Here is a 23,787-nt window from a genome sequence, read left to right as displayed (position 1 = left end):
TCCCGGAATGATGTCAAGCTCCGAGTTCATTTGCTGCACTTGGTTTTTCACAACAGCGGTGAGATGGGCGCGCATGGAGTCAGATCAACAGGGACGGTGACGTGTAGGAAAAAAACATCCGGTCTCTTTTAGTACACGTCACTCAGCCACTCAGCCATTTTCTCCTCGTGTTTCCAGCCCTTTTGATTGGTCTTAACGATGACTCCTGCTGGCAACTTTTCTTTACGCAGCATCTTCATCTTAAAAATCACCATAGATGGCAGTTTCTGTCCATTGCCATGGCAACCAAGCACAACAGTAAAAGCCGACTTCTCGTGCCCCGTTGTGTGTATCGCTACCGTGCTGGTCCCCTTCTTCTCTACAATGTGGTTCACCGTGATATCGAAAGTGAGCGGCACGTCTTCCATGTTGGTGATGTAGTTGGGCTGGATGTGTTTGTCTGCAATGTTTATACTGCAGTAGGAGCGGAAGATAGCCAGCTTTCCTCGTAATCCGCTGGATGTTGCTGCGCCACGGTAGTCCTTGGATAGATGGATGGATAGATGGCACCGTTTCATAAAATATACCTATATAACTACTGGGGTGTGCCTTTAGCGTCTTCTTTCACGCCCACCCTTCCGCCTTTAACGTCCGCATGCTGTCCTCAGTCACGTCCGCCTTTCCTCTATATAAGCAGTGTGTCGGCAGGAGATGCTTTCCAGTCAATCAAGCGGAGCATACAGATTTTGGAACTCGGTGCACACACAAGGCGCGCCGCATTATAATGTCCATTTTGGACAAAATTTAAGACTTTTCAAGTGAGCCTTATGGTCGTGAAAATACGGTATATTTGAGTTTTAATTTTGAAAAATGGTTTGATTTTAAAAATTGGTATTGTTGAGTGATCACGTGACCCAGAGGCACCCCATGTCACTTCCGGTGTTTGAATGGAGGGGGGGAAATCATTTCAATACGGCCTCATACAGGCCATATGGAAACGTTAGCATGTTGTATATTTGTACAATCACAGATTAAAGCTAAATAATGCTAAATAATTCCATGCCGTTGAAATGATTTGCTCCAATTGTGTGAGTGAGCATGATGTGTTGCATAAAGACACAGATGTGGTGAGAGCCTTCCCGTCAGACAGTATGAATGTAGCAGAGGAAAATAGCGCTTCTAACATGTCTATCTGCACTCTTACACCAAGTCAGCCTGCATGAATGCATTCTTATGTGCCTTTCATCATGCCGCTGCGCTGTTTTTCCGTATGAACATGAATTTGTTTTAAACTAATCCGATTGCGTGAGACGGGGTCAGCAGCTAGTTTGGTGGTACATACTGTAACGAGGCAACCTGGTGGGACAAACTCTGCAGCCATGGATTGTTGGGTCAGTTTGGATTCTAATATCGTTTCATGTGTTCTTGCACCTTTTTGTTCTAGTTGTCTTAAAGCCATTCGGCAACTTCAAAAGAATGGTCATATTCCAAGTGAAGCGTCACTCTTCAGGTCCTATGCAGAGTATGGACACTTTGTTGATGTGCGTGTTGCTGCTCTGGAGGCTCTGGTGGACTATACGAGAGGTAAGACATGTCCTTTCAGTGAATGAAACAAGCATGAGCAATATGGTGAACATCATCTGACTTATCTGTTCTACACCTGTCTTCACCTACCATATTATTATACTATTTCAATTGTAGTTGAAAGAAGCTCAGTGGAACTACAGTGGCTGCTCAGTCTCGTCCAGAGCGACCCAGCTCATTATGTCAGGTCAGTAAGCAAAAAAACATTCTAATACATTTTTACACAGACTGTACAGTATGTTAGGAAATCATGTCTTTATTTACATCTGCAAAATTCCCACTTTCCCAGATAGTTTTTTTTTTATATATATGCTGTGACAGTGTGGGTGTTATGCTACATTTGTAAGTAAAGGTATGTAATGCACGTTCACATAACATGTCCTTCTTTCAGACATAAGATCTTGGCTATGCTTTGTAAGAACCCACCCTTCACCAAGACAACAGAATCAAGTCTATGTGATGAAGCTCTGGTGGACCAACTCTGGAAGCTGATGAACTCAGGTGGGGAACACACACAAACCTCATATACACCTCATCTTTAAAGACATGTTGACTACGTTTACATGCAGTCAATATTCGGGTTAAGGTCAATATTCCGGTTTCTAAAACATTTGGAATAACCCATTTACATGGGCGAAGTGAAACCCGCCCCCCCAAAAAACGAATGGACAACGTCTCGACACACGGAAAACGTCATGACGTAAACAACTTGACACTTGACACTATTCTGTCTCACTTTCTTCATTAATGGAAGGCGAGAACGTGAAGAATTAGGAAATTGAGACGGAGCTGCGCCATCCACATCCATGCTATATCTCCAGAGCACCCTGGACACTTTTGAAGATGCATTTGTACAAACCCTGCTTTCCGTAACTGCTTGCCCACCTTCTGATAGATTTCGCTATTGTGGTACTTTCTACCGTCAATAAAAGACATGTTCCTGTCTTTCACTACACTAACGAGGTGGCTTGTTTCCCCCTCGCTCCAAAAGTGTGGGGTTTTGCGTGTCGTTTATAAGTAATTCCTGCCAAGGACACAAGATTCCTTTTGAATAGAGCATGCGCAGAACACTAATTAATGTTTACTTTTGATCGGGATATCTCCCAATAGGCGTATACATGACCCGATTTTCAGGTTAGAAAAAGAGTAACCCAGGGGTAATATTCTTGTTTTTAAAAAACGGAATATGAATATATTCTGTTTTTTCAAAAGCGTTATTGGTTTTTACATGACTGTGCGCAAACGGGTTATTGCTAATATTCCGGTTATGATAGGGTTATTTGACTGCATGTAAACGTAGCCAATGTCTACTCCCAATGTATTACAATAGGTTTTATGCTTGCCAGGGGGCCACCTATTGGAGGGCGAATCACTGTTTATTGACCCGCAGCAGATTCTAAAAATATTATTTAACATATTTAACAATATTTAACAATAAAACAAAAAACATAAATATTCATAAAGATAAATAAAATCATAATATTAAGAGAAAAAAGTTGTAATGAGAAAAAGTTGTAATTTTCTGAGAATGATGTAATATTACGCAGGAAAAATAGCATAATTTTAATAGAATAAAGTTGAAATATTAAGGAAAAATATGTAGTTTTTTTCAAAGTCGTAATATAATTAGAAAAAACAAAACAGCGAATAAAGCAATTTAAGGTTGTAGAAAAAGTTATAATATTATATAATTATGAGACGAAATTGACAAGAAGAAAGTTGAAATAGTTTGGAAATTTAAAAAAAAAACAAAACACCAAAGCAGAAAAAACAGCTGTAATTTTATGAGTCTAAAGTCAAAATATTAAGTGAAAAAAGTTGTATTCTAACTAGAAAAAAAGTCACAATTTTACGAGAATAAACTTCTAATATAATGAGGAACAATGTTAGTATCCGAGTTGAAATATTAAAGAAAAATATTTAGTTTACTTTTTTGTGATATGAGAATCAAAACAAAATAAATTTTTGGAAAATTTGGTTAGTTGAAAAGTTATAATATTATGGGAATAAAGTCAAAATATTCCGAAAGTAAAATTTACAAAGATGCAAAGACACAGAAGTACAGTGCCTGTCATAAGTATTCACCCCCTTTGATGGTTTACCCTTTTGTTGCTTTCATAAATCAATCATGGTCAATCAAATTTAGCTTTTTTAATAAAAAAAATATTGGAAAAAAACTCTTTAATGTCAAAGTGAAAACAGATTTCTATAAAGTAATGTTAATGAAAGAAAATTATATAAATGAAAATAATTGTTTGCATAATTATTCAGCCCCTTTTTAATTTTATGGTCTAATTCAATAGAGGTACATCAAATTGTCGCTAATAGTCTCACAATTAGTGAAATGAAGATCACCTGAGTGGTGTGGGTGTGTTTCAAGTGATTGAGTTGGAAAACACCTGTATATGAAGGGTCCAGAGAGTGGTTGATCAGTATTCCTGGCTACCATTACACCATGAAGACAGAAGAACACAGAAAGGGTTATTGAGAAGTACAATTCAGGGGATGGTTACAAAAAAATTTCCAAGGCACTGAACATCCCTCGGAGTTCAGTGAAATCAATTGTCAAGAAATGGAAGGAATATGGCACTTGTGTGAATCTGCCTAGATCAGGCCGCCCTTGTAAACTGAGTGACCGTGCAAGTAGGAGACTAGTGAGAGAAGCCACCAAGACCCCTACAACTATTCTGAAGGAGTTACAAGCTTCAGCTGCTGAGATGGGAGAGACTGTGCATGTAGCAACTGCTGCCCGGGTTCTTCAAAGTCACTTCAAAGTCAAAGCCTTATGGGAGAGTGGCAATGAGAAAGCCACTGTTGAAGAAAAGTCATATTAAAAGCACGTGGAAGACTCCATGGTCAAGTGGAAAAAAGATTCTTTGGTCTGATGAGACCTCCTCCCTGAGCTACCACCTTATCGTGGTGGAGGAGTTTGCGTGTCCCGATGATCCTAGGAGCTAAGTTGTCAGGGATTTCTATGCCCCTGGTAGGGTCACCCACGACAAACAGGTCCTAGGTGAGGGACCAGACAAAGAGTAGCTCAATAGACCTCTATGAAGACAAAAAACATTGGACCACGTTTTCCCTTGCCCGGATGCGGGTCACCGGGGCCCCCCTCTGGAGCCAGGCCTGGAGGAGGGGCACGATGGCGAGCGTCTGGTGGCCGGGCCTACGCCCATGGGGCCCGGCCGGGCACAGCCCGAAGAGACAACATGGGTCCCCCCTCCAATGAGCTCACCACTCATGGGAGGGGCCAAAGGGGTCGGGTGCAGAGTGAGCTGGGTGACAGCCGAAGGCGGGGACCTCGGCGGTCCAATCCTCAGCTACAGAAACTAGCTCTAGGGACATGGAATGTCACCTCTCTGGTAGGGAAAGAGCCTGAGCTGGTGCATGAGGTTGAGAAGTTCCGGCTAGATATAGTCGGACTCACCTCAACGTACAGCAAGGGCTCTGGAACCAGTCCTCTTGAGAGGGATTGGACCTTGTTCCACTCTGGCGTTGCCAGCAGTGAGAGGCGACGGGCAGGGGTGGCAATTCTTGTTGCGCCCCGGCTTGTGGCCGGCATGTTGGAGTTTAACCCGGTGAACAAGAGGGTAGTTTCCCTCCGCCTTCGAGTGGGGGACGGGTCCTGACTGTTGTTTGTGCTTATGCGCCAAACAGCAGTTCAGAATACCCACCTTTTTTGGAGTCTCTAGAGGAAGTACTGGAGAGTGCTCCCTCAGGCGATTCCCTTGTTCTGCTGGGGGACTTCAATGCTCACGTTGGCAGCGACAGTGAGACCTGGAGAGGTGTGATTGGGAGGAACGGCCCCCCTGATCTGAACCCGAGCGGTGCTTTGTTATTGGACTTCTGTGCTCGTCACAGATTGTCGATAACAAACACAATGTTCAAGCACAAGGGTGTCCACATGTGCACTTGGCACCAGGACACCCTAGGCCGCACTTCCATGGTTGACTTTGTGGTCGTATCATCGGACTTGCGGCCATATGTTTTGGACACTCGGGTGAAGAGAGGGGCAGAGCTGTCAACTGATCACCACCTGGTGGTAAGTTGGCTCCGATGGTGGGGGAGGATGCCGGTCAGACCTGGCAGGCCCAAACGTATTGTGAGGGTCTGCTGGGAACGACTGGCAGAGTCCCCTGTCAGAAGGAGTTTCAACTCCCACCTCCGGGAGAGCTTCGACCATGTTCCGAGGGAGGTGGCGGACATTGAGTCTGAATGGGCCATGTTCCGTGCCTCTATTGTCGAGGCAGCTGATCGGAGCTGTGGCCGTAAGGTGGTTGGTGCCTGTCGTGGCGGTAATCCCAGAACCCGTTGGTGGACACCAGTGGTGAGGGATGCCAACAAGATGAAGAAGGAGTCCTATCGGGCCTTTTTGGCTCATGGGACTCCGGAAGCAGCTGACAAGTATCGGCAGGCCAAGCGGTCTGCGGCTCTGGCAGTCGCTGAGGCAAAAACTCGGACATCGGAGGAGTTCGGAGAAGCCATGGAGAACGACTTCCGGACGGCTTCGAAGAGATTCTGGACCACCATTCGGCGTCTCAGGAGGGGGAAGCAGTGCACAGTCAACACCGTGTATGGTGGGGATGGTGTGCTGCTGACCTCAACTCGGGATGTTGTGGATCGGTGGAAAGAATACTTCGAAGACCTCCTCAATCCCACCGACACGTCTTCCTGTGAGGAAGCAGAGCCTGGGGACTCCACGGTGGGCTCTCCTATCTCTGGGGCTGAGGTTGCTGAGGTTGTCAAAAAGCTCCTCGGTGGCAGGGCCCCGGGGGTGGATGAGATCCGCCCGGAGTTCCTTAAGGTCATGGATGCTGCAGGCATGTCTTGGTTGACACGACTCTGCAGCATCGCGTGGACATCGGGGGCAGTGCCTCTGGATTGGCAGACCGGGGTGGTGGTTCCCCTTTTTAAGAAGGGGGACCGGAGGGTGTGTTCCAACTATCGTGGAATCACACTCCTCAGCCTCCCTGGTAAGGTCTATTCAGGGGTTCTGCAGAGAAGGATCCGCCGAATAGTTGAATCTCAGATTCAGGAGGAGCAGTGTGGTTTTCGTCCTGGTTGTGGAACTGTGGACCAGCTCTACACTCTCAGCAGGGTCCTTGAGGGTGCATGGGAGTTTGCCCAACCAGTCTGCATGTGTTTTGTGGACTTGGAGAAGGCATTCGACCGTGTTCCTCAAGGAATTTTGTGGGGAGTACTCCGGGAGTATGGGGTATCGGACCAGCTAATTCAAGCTGTTCGTTCCCTGTATGACCGGTGTCAGAGTTTGGTTCGCATTGCCGGCAGTAAGTCGGACCCGTTTCCAGTGAAGGTTGGACTCCGCCAGGGCTGCCCTTTGTCACCAATTCTGTTCATTATTTTTATGGACAGAATTTCTAGGCGCAGCCAGGGCGTTGAGGGGTTCCGGTTTGGTGGCTGCAGGATTGAGTCTCTGCTTTTTGCAGATGATGTGGTCCTGCTGGCTTCATCAAGCCGTGAACTTCAACTTTCACTGGATCGGTTCGCTGCCGAGTGCGAAGCGGCCGGGATGAGAATCAGCACCTCCAAGTCCGAGTCCATGGTTCTTGCCCGGAAAAGGGTGGAATGCCATCTCCAGGTCGGGGATGAGATCCTGCCCCAAGTGGAGGAGTTTAGGTACCTTGGGGTCTTATTCACGAGTGAGGGAAGGATGGAACGCGAGATCGATAAGCGAATTGGTGCGGCGTCTGCAGTGATGCAGACTCTACATCGATCTGTTGTGGTGAAGAGAGAGCTAAGCCAAAAGGCAAAGCTCTCAATTTACTGGTCGATCTACGTTCCTACCCTCACCTATGGTCATGAGCTTTGGGTAATGACCGAAAGGACAAGATCGCGGGTACAAGCAGCCTAAATGAGTTTTCTCCGTAGGGTGGCTGGGCTCTCCCTTAGAGATAGGGTGAGAAGCACTGTCATCCGGGAGAGACTCGGAGTAGAACCGCTGCTCCTCCGCATTGAGAGGAGCCAGATGAGGTGGCTTGGGCATCTGGTCAGGATGCCTCCCGGACGCCTCCCTGGGGAGGTGTTCAGGGCAAGTCCGACCGGTAAAAGGCCTCGGGGAAGACCCAGGACACGTTGGAGAGACTATGTTTCCCAACTGGCCTGGGAACGCCTCGGGATCCGCCGGGAGGAGCTGGACAAAGTGGCCGGGGAGAGGAAAATCTGGGCCTCCCTGCTTAGGCTGTTGCCCCCGCGACCCGATCTCGGATAAGCGGTAGAAGATGGATGGATGGTCTGATGAGACCAAAATTTAGCTTTTTGGCCATCAGACAAGACGTCATGTTTGACGGAAACCAAACACTGCACATCACCAAAAACACACCATCCCCACTGTGAAGCATGGTGGTGGCAGCATCACGCTGTGGGGATGTTTCTCAGCAACTGGACCTGGAAGGCTTGTAAAGATAGAGGGCAGAATGAATGCTGCAAAATACACTGAAATCCTGGGGGACAAACATTTTCAGTATGCAAGAGAACTACGTCTTGGGAGAAGATTTATTTTCCAGCAAGACAATGATCCAAAACATACTGCAAAAGCTACACAGGAATGGTTAAAAAAGAACCAGGTAAATGTTCTGGAGTGGCCGAGTCAAAGCCCAGACCTCAATCCCATAGAGAATTTGTGGCTGGATTTGAAAAGGGCTGTTTATGCCCGATACCCGCGCAACCTGACAGAGCTTGAGCAGTTTTGCAAAGAAGAAAAATTGTAGTGGGCAGGTGTGCAAGACTGATTGAGACCTATCCACACAGACTCACTTCTGTGATTGCAGCCAAAGGTGCATCTACCAAATACTGACTTGAAGGGGGTGAATAATTATGCAAACAATTATTTTCATTTATATAATTTTCTTTCATTAACATTACTTTATAAAAATCTGTTTTCACTTTGACATTAAAGAGTTTTTTTTTCCAATATTTTTTTGTTAAAAAAGCTAAAATTTATTGACCATGATTGATTTATGAAAGCAATAAAAGGGTAAACCACCATCAAAGGGGGTGAATACTTATGAAAGGTACTGTAGTTTAGATTATGCACTTTAACTAAAAAAAAATCACTTCACTTTGTCACGGTTTTAAAAATATATATTCATTAATAAATCTATCTGTCTATTGTGGAAAAAAATGTGGAGGAAGCATATGAACATTTTCTAAATATTTATACTTGTACAAAGCTCTTTGATAAGCACTGTCCATAAAGGGAATTGTCTAATAAGCAAAAGAAGAAGAATCAGCAATGGATGACAAAGGGTTTGCAAAACGCTTATAAGAAGAAAATACATTATATAGGAAATTTATAATACAAAAAACTAAAGAAGCAGAAAATAAGTACAAGATGTATAAAAGCAAGTTAACAAATATTTTAAGAGTGTGTAAGAAAGAATATTGTAGTCAATTATTAGTCAAAAATAAAAACAACGTTAGAGCAACATAGGGCATCCTATACAGTATTATTAGAAATGGTGGGCGTACCCTCAATATTTTATAGATGAAAATGCCAAAAATGATAATATGAACGAAGTAGTCGAAAGGTTTAATGACTGCTTTGTGAATATTGATCGCAATTTAGAACATAGGATCCCAAATTCTGTGTCAATAGAGGAAGAGAATAAAATAAGAGATAAGAATCCCAACTCCATGGTCGTCACTGATGTGACAAGTGGAGATAATTGAAATTGCCAACAAATTTAAAGCAAAAACATCAACTGACTGTAATGGAATCGAAATGGAAACTATAAAAAAGACAATGAGATCGCAGAACCACTGACGTACATCAGTAATTTATCATTTCAAACAGGTAAATTCCCCAAAATGAAAATTGTTAAAGTAGTACCAATCTTCAAACTGGAGACAAACATCAATTTATAAACTACCAACCAGTTTCTTTATTGCCACAATTTTCAAAAATCATTAAAAAGCTATCACCAGGTTTTATAAATTTATGAATAAGAATGAATTACTTACGGACAGCCAATACGGATATAGAACTAACATCACGAGAAAGCTATGAAATCAAAGGGATAGTACAGAATTAGGTAAAAAGCTACTTAGAAAATAGGAAGCAATATGTGAAGCTAGGACACTTTACATCTGCTTGCTTAAATGTATCTTGCGTTGTACCTCAGGGTTCAATACTGGGACCAAAACTGTTCAACCTATATATAAAAACCTATATATCTGTAAAGCGACGAAAGACCTAAAGCTAGTATTATTTGGAGACCATACTACTGCATTTTGTTCTGGAAAAACCTGTAAAAAGAGTTCATAAATAAAGTCACAGATGAAATGACTATACTAAAAAAGGGGTTTGATTAAAAACAGATTATCCCTGAACATAAGTAAAACTAAAATAATGCTATTTGGTAATAGCAGAAATGACATTGATGCACAAATACAAATAGATGTCATAGAGATTGACAGGGTGAATGAAAATTAATTTCTAGGTGTTACAGTAGATGACAAAAGTTGTAGATAAGTTGGACATCCCACATTAAAAATATACAACATAAAGTGGCAAGAGACACTTCTATACTCAATAAGGCAAACATTTTTTCTCAATCAAAATTCACTCCATACACTCTATTTGCTCTCTGGTATTACCGTATCTAACTTATTGCGTGGACATATGGGGAAATAACTAAAAAAGTCACAATTATTAACATCTGCTGATTTAGTTCATTTTCAAACTGTTAAAATTATGCATAAAGCAAACAAGAACCTGTTACCCCAAAATGTTATAAAATTTTGCTCAACAAGAGAGGACAAATATGACCTTAAGGAAAAATGTAATTTAAAACACTTATGTGTGAGGACAATGCTAAAAACCTAAAAGCAATTTTTTTGCTAAAAGCATATCAGTATGTGGAATCAAATTATGGAATGGATTGAGTAAGGAACTCAAACAATTTCAAAGCGATTTCAAGAAACAATACAAGAAGTTGATGTTTACAAGTACAAGGAAGCAGAATTCTGAACTACTGTGTACATGAAATGTTGTGTTCAACCACTCTTGCATTTGATACTAATTCTTCATTTTTTATGAAGATATCGTTTGTACTCTGCCATCATCCAACTATTAACCCTTCATCAGTTATTAGGATTATATACACTCCTGATCAAAATCTTAAGACCAGTTGAAAAATTGCTAGAATTTGCATTTTGCACATTTGGATCACCTGATCAAACACTTAAGACCACAGGCTATAAAACAAAAATCTGCTCAAAATGTTCATTTTCTGTCAGGCATTCGCACTGTCATGCCCTCCTGATGGCTAAAGCAAAGAAGCTTTCTAGTTTTGAATGTGGTCGGATTGTCGAGCTGCATAAGCAAGGCCTCTCGCAGCGTGCCATTGCTGCTGAGGTTGGGGGGAGTAAGACAGTCATTCTACATTTTTTGAAAGATCCTGAGCATTATGGAACAAAAAAGTCAAGTGGTAGACACAAAAAAATCACACCTGCGCTGAGTCGGAGGACCCGATTGGCTGTCCATCAAGACAGAGGGTGGTCTTCGACCCACATTAAGGCCCTTACTTGTGCCGACTGCAGCGCAATAACCATCAGACGGCATTTGCAGGTAAAGGGTATCAAAAACAATTCAAAGACCTTGTCTCCTTCAACGCCACAAAATTGCCCGTTTAAACTTTGCCAGGGAGCATCAAACATGGGACATTGAAAGGTGGAAAAGGTTTTATTCTCTGATGAGGAAAAAATGTAACCATGACGGTCCAGATGGCTTCCAACGTTACTGGCATGACAAGGAGATCCCACCTGAGATGTGGGGTCCATCATGATCTGGGGTGCTTTTTCATTCAGTGGAACACTGAAGCTTCAGGTGGTGCAGGGTCGTCAAACGGTGGAGGGCTTACGTGCAGATGTTGCAGCGGGCATCACCCATGACTGAGGGCCATCGTCTGTGTGGTAACAGCTGGGTTTTTCAACAGGACAACGCAGCAGTTCACAATGCTCGCTTGACCAAGGACTTCTTCAGGGAGAATAACATCACTCTTTTAGACCATCCTGAATGTTCCCCTCATTTAAATCCCATTGAGTACATTTGGGATGGAAATTTATAAAAAAAAAAACCAAAATGGCCATCAGTTCCAGACAGTTGATGCCCTTGGTGAAGCCATCTTCACCACTTGGAGAAATGTTCCCACTAGCCTCCTGGAAACACTCGCATCAAGCATCCTTAAACACATTTTTTAAGTATTTAACAAGAACGGTGGAGCTACTCATTACTGAGTCCTACTGAGAACATTTTTTGTTCTGGTTTGGAGTGTTTTTTGTTGTTTTCTGTTGTTTTTTGATCGATGGTCTTAAACTTTTGATCAGCTGATAAACAGCCTATTTCAGTTTAATTGTTGTTTTCAATAAATTACTTTTTCAATGCTTTTTCAATGCTTCATGCTTTTTGTCTCACTACCCATTCTTGTTTTTGCATATTGTAGCTCTACTTAAAACCTCATTAAGATCCAAATGTGCAAAATGCTAATTCTAGCAATTTTACAACAAGTCTTAACATTTTGATCAGGAGTGTATTTTCTGTTTGATTGTTATATAATTTATTTATAGTGACTGCAAACTTCTATTTGACTACATTGTTGTACTACCTTACCATTTTCTTATGTATTTTGGCAAAGAGTACATTTAAAGGGGTGAATTAATGTACTATGAATTAATGTAGTGTAACTGATGTGAATGAATTGGATTGAATTGGATTGAATAAGCTTTGCTTTTTCCTACTCAGTTTGAACATTATGGGTGCTCTGAAATGTGACATATGACGCATTATAATGTAGGCATGTTCAAAAGAAATTAAACCAGAACCAGAAATCATGCTGTTTCGTGGTTGAATGCGGCCTATTACTAAAAAGACATGCATAATGAAGCATATTTTCCATTATTTTTTGCCTAATTTAAGTATTTTCATGCATAAAATGAAGTAAAATACAAATATAAGGCATTCAGAAGACCCATTCAAAGACATGATGTTATATAGTATTGTACACCAGTCACTAAGTGTAGTATTGTTACTGTCATGTTGGGTGAGACACACAAACACCAGACTTGTTTGCCTCCACAAAGAGGCTGAATGAGATGAGGGCCCACTCTCTGTGTTCACTCCACAAAAGAACCAATGCGCAGACAGATGCAGAGTGAACCCTCTTGACATCTAGCCGGTGTGGCACAGAGAGACGAGCAGATGAAACACACGCATACACGCACATGTCAATTTATTGAGGGCGCTATAATTATCGACCTGTTTTTTTTTATCTTTCAATTCATTGACTTATGGAATATGGTGACAGGCCAAGGTGTCATTCATGTCTAGAGGGCTGTAATAATGTTAAAAACTTACTTAGAAGGTGGTAAACAGGTTTTCTATGCTATAACTACCAAAATATTCCATTTTTAAATAAGGAATCTTATTTGGCAGAAATTGACTTTTCACGGCCATGTGTGGAACCGATGAACTGCCATAAACAAGGGATTATAGTCATTAATTAGTTGTGTGAAGTGAAGCACAAAGATGTTTAAAGTGTTGCTGACATGCTTCTTATGGCTGAATTGATATGTAGTTTGTTATATTTTGCCTATTATTCATGTTTGTGTTTTTTTTTTTCTCATCAGGCACTGCTCATGACTGGCGACTGCGGTGCGATGCTGTAAACCTTTACTACACCTTGTTTGGTTTGACTCGGCCCTCCTGCCTGCCCCTCCCTGAGCTTGGCCTAGTGTTGAACCTGAAGGAGAAGAAAGCTGTACTAAACCCCACCATCAAGCCTGAATTGAGCGTTGGTGCTGTCATTGACACCGCTGCCAGTATAGGAATCCATGGTGTTGGCATCAGTTATCCACCTGTAAGTACCATGTACAAATACTATATTTGGTGCTGTTTTGTGCTGATTTGTCATTATATAAAGGTATAGTCTGAATTCAACAGTTATAATAAAAAAAACTACTAAAAGTTGAAGCAAATATTCTTTGACCCTTTGGTGAGCTACTCAAAATCAGCTGGCGAGCTAGAGACCCCTGTGAGAGTATTACCATCATAGGCTGGAGACACTGTTTATGTTCACGAAACAACCACATACAAATAGTGTATGGAGGACAAGACATAATTAGTTTAATGACAACAAGATAGTAAAGTTGTTCAGCGACACTTGAAAAAGTTAGTACATACTCCATGAATGTGATACAGTGGGACAAAAATGATCTCCAAACTAACCACATTGCTTGTTTGTTTTCAAAGCAAAATGTCACTGTGGCAAAAAGTCACATTTGGAGTCCGAAGACCAGAAGCTAGGTGGATAACTCTAGCTAGCTAGAGCTAAACTGAAACCATTGAGGTTTTTATAGTATTTTTGATTGTTGCAGCAATACGGGACAAAGTACGTCCCTTGTTGGCTCAATACGCACGCCGGCAAAACATTTTTGTGATCGATGTTGAAAGGCATATGCCAATCTTGTGTTTTTTATGGAAATTGGCCGATCGATCGGAGCATCCCTAGTTTTTTTGTTATTAATTACCGTAGTTCTAAAGGGTCAGACAAAAAACGAAACTTGCTAATGTACTAATTCATCCGTTCCAGACATCCAAAAATATGAACACAAAATACATTGAATAGAGAATAATTATCGTTTTACATGCAGAAAACAATGCAAAATAACGACAAATGAGGAATGGATGGAACTTAATGTTGAGGCGGACTTCCCATACATATGTTGAGATTGAATTCAATAGTGTTTCTCACCTTCTTTATCAAATTACTGACACTCGCACCGTTCTTTGGCCCCATGGCGGCTTATTTAGCAATATTCTTTATTTAGTGGGGGGGCCCCGAGGCTAGACGATACATGAGATTGGGTCTATGAGAATGACAACGAGATGGTATTTTAACATTACTTTTAAGAAATAATGAAACACTGAAAAAATATGACGAGATAAACAAAATGTTTAATCTGAGTCACAAAACAATGCAGGTGCATTTTGAAATGTATATTGTCCCTTAAATTATTATATAAGCAATGTTGTTGTCGACATTATTTAACACCAAATTAAGCATTAATGTTTGATAATGTATAATAATAATTATATATATTTTAGGGGTGTCACGATACACTCAGCTCACACAAGTACTTTTTGAAATGTTTTTGAAATTTTGCCTGTGTGATCTAAGCATGATGCTTTTAATTGTTCAACTTCTTTCCACCTATTGATATTATGTTGATGTGTACTTATGTAAAGACACATGCAAAATAGCTCGCAGATTGAAGTAGATTAGCTTAATGTGTACGCTAAAAGAACTACAGTTCCCATGAGGCTTTGATAGAAGTTACATGCAGCGATCGTGTTTTGATTGGACAAATCTTAAGTAACTTTGTTCAAATGTAAAATTACTACAACTTCTGCTTTGATATTAATTAACACAGCGGCAGCTGTTCAACTCAGACGAAAAAAAAACAGTCACATGTCGCGGCCGAGTGACGCTGGGAACACCGAGTGTAGGTAGGATTGCAAGGATTATAGTGTATGTTTAAAGTAGGGCCTTTTCGCATTAACTGAATTGCGGAATTAGCCAATAAAAACAGAATTTACTGTTAAACTCAAGTTGACATAATGTCAATTAAATGCTGTCATTGTGAGGAGAAGGAACATTTGAGTAGGGAAGTATTTCCCCGGCGGACAGCTCAATTGTGGCAGAATCTCATCACAAACACTAACCGCCCTCTCCCAAAGTAAACATGCCGAAATGGCGACCTAAAACACCAGCGAAATTTGGCGGAAACTCTTCTTACGGCGCAAGAATAGAAGTTGGGGTGGTTTAACAGAGTATGCTATGGAGGCTGAGTGTGTGCGCAACTCAGGCTGAATAAGTATATAAGTGGTGCCTTCGTTATCGTCATTAATCCGTTACAGAAGGTTCGACTCAAACCAAAATGGACTCTAACGAAAGCAAATTTTCCCATAGAAAATGTTAATCCAATTAGCAAGTTCTGTTGGCTAAGCTGACATCCATCATGGACAACACCTCTCACCCGCTAAATGACACTGTTGTTTCCCTTAGCAGCTCCTTCAGCAGCAGACTGTTACACCTACAGTGTAAGAAGGAGAGGTTCTGCAGGTCCTTCATACCGACCGCTGTCAGGCTCTACAACACCTGCACCACCTGAACCATGTTGTAGTCACTATGCATTCTTTACACTGTACTCTTTACTTGCGTATCTTGCTTGCTGCTGTAACAAGTGAATTTCCCCGCTGTGGGATAAATAAAGTACAAATACAAATACAATACAAATTAATCCATTCCAGACATTCAAAACACAAAACACATTATATAGACAATAATTATAGTTTTACATGCAGAAAATTCTGCAAAAATAATTACAAATGACAAATGAATGGACAACAGAACATTTAAAATCACTTTTACCTAGTTTTGTTGGTGGAAAAACCTCCACAAAACCATCAGTTAACAACATAATTTTTGTTCTTGAACCAATCAACGTGTACCTTGCTGTTTAATATAGAAAATACGATAATAAAAAAAAAACAACTGCTGGCGGCAGTGACGCTGCGGAAGTGCGCCAGCGAGGATGCCTTATAAGATGTCTGGTGACGTGTGCTATGTTTACCTCTGGATGCCACGAACATGCTATAGTAAGTTAGAATGCTTAGGTTTTGCTTTTGGAACCAGAAATCAGTATTATGGATGTAAAATGAGACAGGCAGTAACAGAAATTGGACGATGTTTTGGACACTAAACAAGTGGGCGAACGCAAGCCCAGGCAAATGTTTTGCAAAAATTGTGGATGGTAACCAAAAAACACGCTAACCGAGGAGGGCGTTAACCAAGGTACCACTCTTGTGTTTTACCGCTTTAATGTAAGGACAGTTTTACAATGCCCACTGAAAACGTGCAAGTTCTGAGTAGAAAAATGACAAGAGGCGCGTTTATTCTTGCTCCCGCCTCGTCTTAACCGTAAAAAGACATTCTCAACACACACAGAACACACTTCCATCCTTCAAAATAAGAGCGTTGTTTGCCACATCTAAATTGTGTAAACAAAATAAGGGTGTCATAAAAATATCTTACATTAATAATGCAATTGGAATTGTATCAGTGACTAAATCTTCCTTAACCACAAGCAAGGGCATTATAGTTGAAGATTTTGTAGCAATGTGTGCAGAGACTGACGTCCCATTAGAAAAGTTAGCCAGGCTATATCCATTTCTAAATTACTGGGCACAATTGGGCAATGATGTATACATCAACAAATCTAAGGATTTTTAGATTTAATTAATGGAGTGAGGACCTGTGTACTAGTCTTATATTTATGATGGACATGGGAGTTGCATATAACTTTGTTTCACTTTAAAACGCTGTATAATGTACTGTATTAGATAATGGTGGCCATGTGGATTAACAATTGTATCAATCTTTGTTTATCTCACAGAGATGCAATTTAAACAACGTTAAAACGCTGAAATACGTAAACTTGCAGGATTAAAAAAATCTGGAATGTTCTCCTTGACTACATAAAAAATGTGGTTTGTTTCGCCGTGTCTCTCATCGTCTTCTCTGCTGCAGCCGAGAGAGTGCGACATCAGAGCTGCACCTCCCTGGTCTCTATGTTTGTGTGTGAGGAGGAGGGACCAGGTACTAGGGCAGGGTACAGCACAAAGACATAGGAACGAAGCGACAAAATCTCCGCGCAGCAAAAGAAGTTAATATATCGGTTACATATTCACCGATGTTGATTAATCGGTGATACGTCATAATTGTCCTGATTAATCGGGCTATAGTACCGGTATTATCATTCACAGCAGTGCCATAGCTCACAGTCTGGCTGCCCTCTTCCAGCAAGATAGCTTTTCTCGAAACAAGAAATATTGTCACGTTTTGATCATGTGAAAGCACTATTATTTAGTATAAAAAATTGCATGGACATTGAGTCAGCAACACATAGGGTGCTTTGTTTGGACACTTGATTCCACGGAATGGTGCACCACAGGCCAAACTGACTACAGTGTAGTTTTTTATGTGCACGAAAAACAAATCATACAAAAACTTGGGTCTACAAAAACCGAGGTTTTAGGTACAAACTCATTCCTTTTTTTTACATTCTGTCTGTTATAATAAAGCTACCATAAAAATTATGTAGTGTTCATATCTACATATCTATCTCCTATCAGGGCATAAAGCTGCAAAAGCAGCAGGGGATCAAATACTTATTTCCCCCACTCTGGATCATTTCCCTGAACTTTCCCTGGTGGAAAATAGGTGTTGGTTGTGAAAAGGGGCTTGTGTTTATGTAACAGCAACAGCAACAGACCGAAGATGGGCTTGTTGGCACCGTCCAAATGAAACAAAGACATTTAATTTGTTTGTCCGGGAAGTATTGCAATTTGGGGTATTTCCAAGGGTTGTACTTAAAAAAAAAAAAGGAAAAAAAAGGCACAGTTAAAGTGTGTGCCGGATGCAGGGTAGTTTTTCAGTACATCCAGTTCTCTATGTTTATACAATGAAGGTGTGGGCAGAGCACCTGAACGTGGTCAACACCAGACCTGAAAGCAGATTTCCAAACTTTTAGATGGGCTGTTATCTAAAGTATGTTTTGTTTTTTTTTTTACTTGTTTTCATTGTGGCAGGAGGATGAAGAGCCGGATCCTATTTCACTGGGGGTTTGTGGGGTAGGTCAGCCACCTCAGGGCATCAAGAGAAAAGCTGACACTCAGCTGGGCTCCCCTCCAGAACCAGGACCAGCGCTGCAGCATCAAGATGACGACAGTAAAGTGGGGCGCTACAAAATCAGGGTACCACGCTTTGTCTGTAGTACTTTTTTTTTAATGCCGGATGCCCTTCCTGTTGCAACCCTCTGGGTTTGAGACCAGATCTCCGATGGATGCCGCACTACTGCACAAAAGGCAGCAGAATGTAGCGCTATACTAGCAGTATAGAGATGCTCGCTATTGGTTTTCTTACCGATATACCGATATTGTCCAGCACTTCATTACCAATATCAATATCGGCTGCAGCTCTTCCCTCAAACTAATATGGTGTAATGAACACATGATGCTTATTTTACTGTGATGCCATTTCACAAATACACACTGTCCGTGCAAAATATGACAAATACAAAAATATGCAATACAAGTTATAGAAAAAAATAAACATTTTGTCTCAACGATCATAAACTTGTCCCACTATCAAAAGCAACAATTTGGAAAGCTGCACACATTTGTATGTGGCACAAACATCTGTATGAGAACAAGGTGCAATGTATGAAACTCTGGACGAATACAATCAGTGAAATTATAGACTGGGCTCATTTGGCACGTCACACATGGGCGCAGCATGAAGGAAACATTTGATTAGATACGTTTTTCCTGGAATTTCATATTGTGTGGCCCAGAAATTCCCATTAAAATGCTGTCAACCCACACATACATTCCATCACCAAAACATTCAATTTTGCACACTTTTCCCATAATTCCGCACTTTAACAGCATTTCAATTAATCTTTTCAGCATTCACACACAATTTTCTGGGTGTGTCATGAGACAAGACGATGCACAAGATTGGGTCTACGAGACGAGATTTTACCATTAAATATATGTATGATAATATATTGCAATCTACTAATTTAATTTCTACTGTTACCTTGCATTGCTCCTCACGAGGCTACATTTTCTCTTCACTCTGTGTGTATGCCAGCGGCCCCGTGTCCACCGACCGAGACAAAAAGACTGTATGACTGACAAAATGGCTCATTCCGTTCATGCCGTTGTTCTATGGAACAAACGTGCCAAGGTGCTGAAACCAATGCACAGAGTGAATCTCTTCCTGCCAGTTCGAAGGCGGGAGATGAGGAAAACAGACATGCATGCACATGGCAATGTCTTGAGGCCGGCAAAATTATTGAGTTCATTTTCATTTATTGTGTGAATAATTCAGTTATTTATTATCATCCCAGGCCTAGTACCTACAACAGTTTTTTTCTGAATGAGAAATCTTATCCCATTTTAATCTTGTGAGATCTTGTGACACAAGATATTGGGACACCCCTAGCATTTTTCAATTTATTTATGATGCGTGGTATTGGCCTGGGCCGCTGGATTCCAGGCAAATAGGTAATATTTGTAATTATTAAATTGTAATTGTAATAATTGTGATTATTTAAAAAATAAACATTTGGGGCGGCTTGTTTTTTTTTTTTTTTTTTGCCTTTGTGTGAAACGATTTTTGTCGTATTTGACACAAACCTGAATTGAATTTGATGCATGTTCATAAAAGGGCCACACGGTGGTCTAGTGGTTAGCCTGCTGGCCAACACAGTAACAGTCTGGAGATCGGGAAGACCTGGGTTTGATTCTCCCTTGGGCATTTCTGTGTGGAGATTGCATGTTCTCCCCGTGCGTGTGTGGGTTTTCTCCGGGTACTTCGGTTTCCTCCCACATTCCAAAAACATGCAGGTTAGGTTAATTGGCGACTCTAAATAGGTGTGGGTGTGAATGGTTGTTCGTCTATATGTGCCTTGCGATTGGCTGGCGGCCAGTCCAGGTGTACCCCGCCTGTTGCCCGAGGGATAGGCTCCAGCGTGCACCGCGACCCGAATGAGGAGAAGCGGAATAGAAAATGGATGGATGGATGGATGGCGTGTTCATAAATTGTTCAGTCATTTATTTTTTAGTTCCAGATAACAAAATTAACAGAATAAAATAATACAAATAAGAAATCAGTCCTGCTTAACTTAAAACAGACTAAATTCAGTGTCCCATCACAGTGCAGATCACTATTAGAGCTGTCAACTTTTTGTGTTTTATTTACAACTTTTCAATTGCACACTACGGTACTTTATTTACCAAGCACATCTCTATGCTATTTTGTGCTCATTTGTCATTATATAAAGGCATAAAGTCTGAATTCAGCAGTTATAATAAACTACTACTAAGAGTTGAGGCAAATATTCTTTGACCCTTTGGTGAGCTACTCAAAATTAGCTAGCAAGCTAGGATACCCTGTGATAGTATCACCATCATGAGGCTGGACACACTATGTCACACAAATAGTGTTTGGAAGACAAGACATAATTAGTATAATGACAACAAGAGAGTAAAGTTGTCAATGACACTTGAAAAGTTTAGTACGTACCCCATGAACGTCATATCCACTTCTCCATGGGACAAAAACGAGCTCTGAACTAACTGCATTGCTTGTTTGTTTTAAAAACAAAATCTCACTGTGCTAAAAGGTCACATTTGGAGTCCAAAGACAAGAATCTAGGCGGTTAACACTTGCTAGCTCGCTAGCTAGCTGATGCCAGTGACAGCTAGATAAAGCGTGTAAATAAAGATGCAAGAAAAGTTGAACACAAATAGGTTTGATAAGGGAGTGATCTAACATGCTCACGTCGATTGGCGTAGCCTGTGTCAAGCTGTCACACTGAAACTATTGAAGTTTTACAGACTAGTTATGATTCTCGACACAGCACACATGTAGGGTTTGCTGTCGCACGCCGCTCAGCTTTGAAAGGGATTTATTGGTAAATGCTGATGACTTGTTTTTTCAGAAATCGGCCAATACTGATGGGTGTCTGATCGATCGGAGCATCCCTTATTTCTACACATATTGTCTTGTGTAGTTATTAATATCAATCTTGTGTTGTGCTTTGTTGTAGTTTAACATGGAAGATGAAGTTATTGACATGGAGACGGTCCATGACAGCCAAGCCTTCATTCACCATCATCTCCATCTATTGGAGAGACCTTCTACACCAGGTGATACGTCAGGAACGCATTCGCAGATCCACGCAGGCATCCGTAAAAGACATGCTTGTTTTCTTCCAGGGAAAGAGCCAGCCTTGGTGGAACATTCCATGCTCTCCATGCCGGCCACGCCTCTACCGTCCTTCCCCAAAGACCCTTCCTCCTTGCCACAGAAACACAGAAGCGAGCACAGCCACCACCACCACGAGCACAAAAAGAAGAAGAAGAAGAAGCACAAACACAAACACAAGCACAAACATGACAACAAGGAGCGAGAGCGCGGGAACTCGCATCCATACAGCAATAGTCCAGCCAGTGGCAAGTCCTTGCAGTCTCCATCTCTGTCGGAATAAATTTCATCCCTCAAACACATGTCCACAAGCAAACACACAAATCCACAGTACATAATATCAAAAGAAGTATTGGATCCCTGCTAATTATGTATGTTGATATGAAGAATACATAATTTTTACTCTACCTTTTATTTGAACGGAGAGACAGATTGTAAATAAAATAAAGTTTATAAATGAATTAGTATTAGATGGAGTTAAATGAGTATTTGATGGCAATAGAAAATGTGGTTTAGTAGTTGGTGGAGAAAGCCTTGTTTACAAGCACGAGAGAGGTCAGATGTATCTTACTAAAGATTGTGAGATCAACTGAAGCCCCTGTGTGGGCAAGGTAATGCTTTTCTTGCTGACTGTGCTCCCAACTCCCTTGGCATCGTCAACCAGCTCCTCCCCTGTCATTGTGGACTACTCCCTCACCTTTCTCACAGTCATCCATAACCCACCTGGTGAAATATTGCAGTCTTGTGCAGGTCAGCAATCTTTGGTCTTTTCCACGTAATGAGTTGATATTAGGAGTACAGTCCTCCCTCGCTACATTGAGCCCTCACTCTCTTTTAAAAAATTAATAAATGGTCGCTGTTTCATGGTTGAATACGACCTACTTTTTTATATGTGTGTATATATAGATATAGCTATAGATATAGATATATCTATATATATATATGCACGCAATAAGCGAGGGATTTGTGTACTTTCTTAAAGAGACTGGACTCATTTGTGTGTTTCACGGCCACATAACCGCTAATGCTTGCTGTTGTTATACGGTTCAAATACGTATTTTCTTCATTCATATACAAATTCATATATAACTTTATAACTTTATTTCCATTTACACATCAAGATTTTCTGACTTTTTAGTTACTTTTTTTTTACATTTTGCCTTGCCTCCAGTGTTTTTGTAGGCGCTTTTGACAATAAAGTATTTAGACTTTTGCGACATGCCATGTGGTCTGCATTGTGGGTCTGGATCTCCAGAATGTTTGTATGAGGGCACATTAGAAGAGGTGAGCATCACGTGATGATAAAAACACAACTCGTTTTTCACAGACATGTACTGTGACATACTAATATTCTTTTTTATTTTATTCAGGAGATGGAGGGTTCGAACTTCCATAAAACACATGCTTAGTGTGTATGTTCTTCCTGTGCTTGTGTGTTCCCCCACCCGTTCCAAAAAACACACATACTGTGTAAATATTATAGGTAAAGAGTACATAGGTGTTATTTGTTTATATACGTGTGTGTGTCCTGGGATTGACAGGTGAACAGTCCAGGGTAAACCCGGGCTCCCAGCTCACCATGACCTCGATTAGGACGTAGACTAAAAGAAAGGCTTGTTCTACGAATGACTTGAATTCTTGTCAAGCAGCACAACTTGCTGTCCAAGTTAGAATTACAACGCAAGCACGCAGAAAGTACCAATAATAAAAAATAAATTGGGCCTTAATTTTGTGAAAAATAACAAAGTTGAGTACCATGAAGGCCCGTTGAGGTTTTTATTATGGTAATTTATTTAAAAAAATGTAAGCTATTTACACAGGAACCATTACACAGCGTTATTAACAACATTCATCTCGTATTGGGTTAGTTTTCATGGGGGTTAAATAATCATAAAGATAAAAACTAAACTTCTAGAGGTAAAATACTATTAGTAATATGACGAGGATGTATTTAAAGCTCCGCCTTGTGACGAAACAGGAGTCGCCATTGCAGTCCATTGATGACTATATGTACAGTATATGTATTTCCACAAGTATAAGTATACAAGTATAAATATATGTGTTTGAATGTGGTCGGGTTAAAAGAAGCTGCTGGTTTGTCCACAGGTTAGCTTGGATGCTATCACAAGATCGACACCATTTTCTTCACAACACGACATGTTTGCACTCAACCTGGTACGTGTAACCATTCACTTTTATTACTCACTAAATAACACCTCATGGCACTTTTATATCATTATCACTCGCAATAAAACAAGTCCACCTTTACGTACACGTTTAGCTTACGCTTGATTTCAGTCTGGCACATCGTGTCACACAAAGTTGGTCGTTGAGTTAAATGTGTGTTGCGTGGATTGACAGTAAATGT

The 23,787-nt window shown here is 41.0% G+C and overlaps 2 protein-coding genes across 2 annotated transcripts in view; both read left to right on the top strand.

Moving 5' to 3' along the window:
- Nucleotides 1–22,600, top strand: part of taf2 (TAF2 RNA polymerase II, TATA box binding protein (TBP)-associated factor) — an 86,013-nt gene extending 63,413 nt beyond the window's left edge. The window contains exons 22-28 of the mRNA XM_054780972.1: nucleotides 1,424–1,563; nucleotides 1,681–1,750; nucleotides 1,955–2,064; nucleotides 13,210–13,439; nucleotides 18,233–18,397; nucleotides 21,262–21,361; nucleotides 21,431–22,600. Of these exons, the coding sequence (XP_054636947.1) occupies nucleotides 1,424–1,563; nucleotides 1,681–1,750; nucleotides 1,955–2,064; nucleotides 13,210–13,439; nucleotides 18,233–18,397; nucleotides 21,262–21,361; nucleotides 21,431–21,702 (1,087 nt within the window). The 3' untranslated portion in view covers nucleotides 21,703–22,600. The remainder of the gene's footprint in view (nucleotides 1–1,423; nucleotides 1,564–1,680; nucleotides 1,751–1,954; nucleotides 2,065–13,209; nucleotides 13,440–18,232; nucleotides 18,398–21,261; nucleotides 21,362–21,430) is intronic.
- Nucleotides 22,601–23,450: 850 nt separating this feature from the next.
- Nucleotides 23,451–23,787, top strand: part of enpp2 (ectonucleotide pyrophosphatase/phosphodiesterase 2) — a 50,423-nt gene continuing 50,086 nt past the window's right edge. Inside the window, exon 1 of the mRNA XM_054780973.1 lies at nucleotides 23,451–23,594. Coding sequence (XP_054636948.1) covers nucleotides 23,577–23,594 — 18 coding nt within the window. The 5' untranslated portion in view covers nucleotides 23,451–23,576. The remainder of the gene's footprint in view (nucleotides 23,595–23,787) is intronic.

The sequence above is a fragment of the Dunckerocampus dactyliophorus genome, chromosome 7 (assembly GCF_027744805.1).
Source record: "Dunckerocampus dactyliophorus isolate RoL2022-P2 chromosome 7, RoL_Ddac_1.1, whole genome shotgun sequence".
NCBI classification, from domain to species: Eukaryota; Metazoa; Chordata; class Actinopteri; order Syngnathiformes; family Syngnathidae; genus Dunckerocampus; species Dunckerocampus dactyliophorus.
This window is presented reverse-complemented; position numbering and strand designations above follow the sequence as displayed.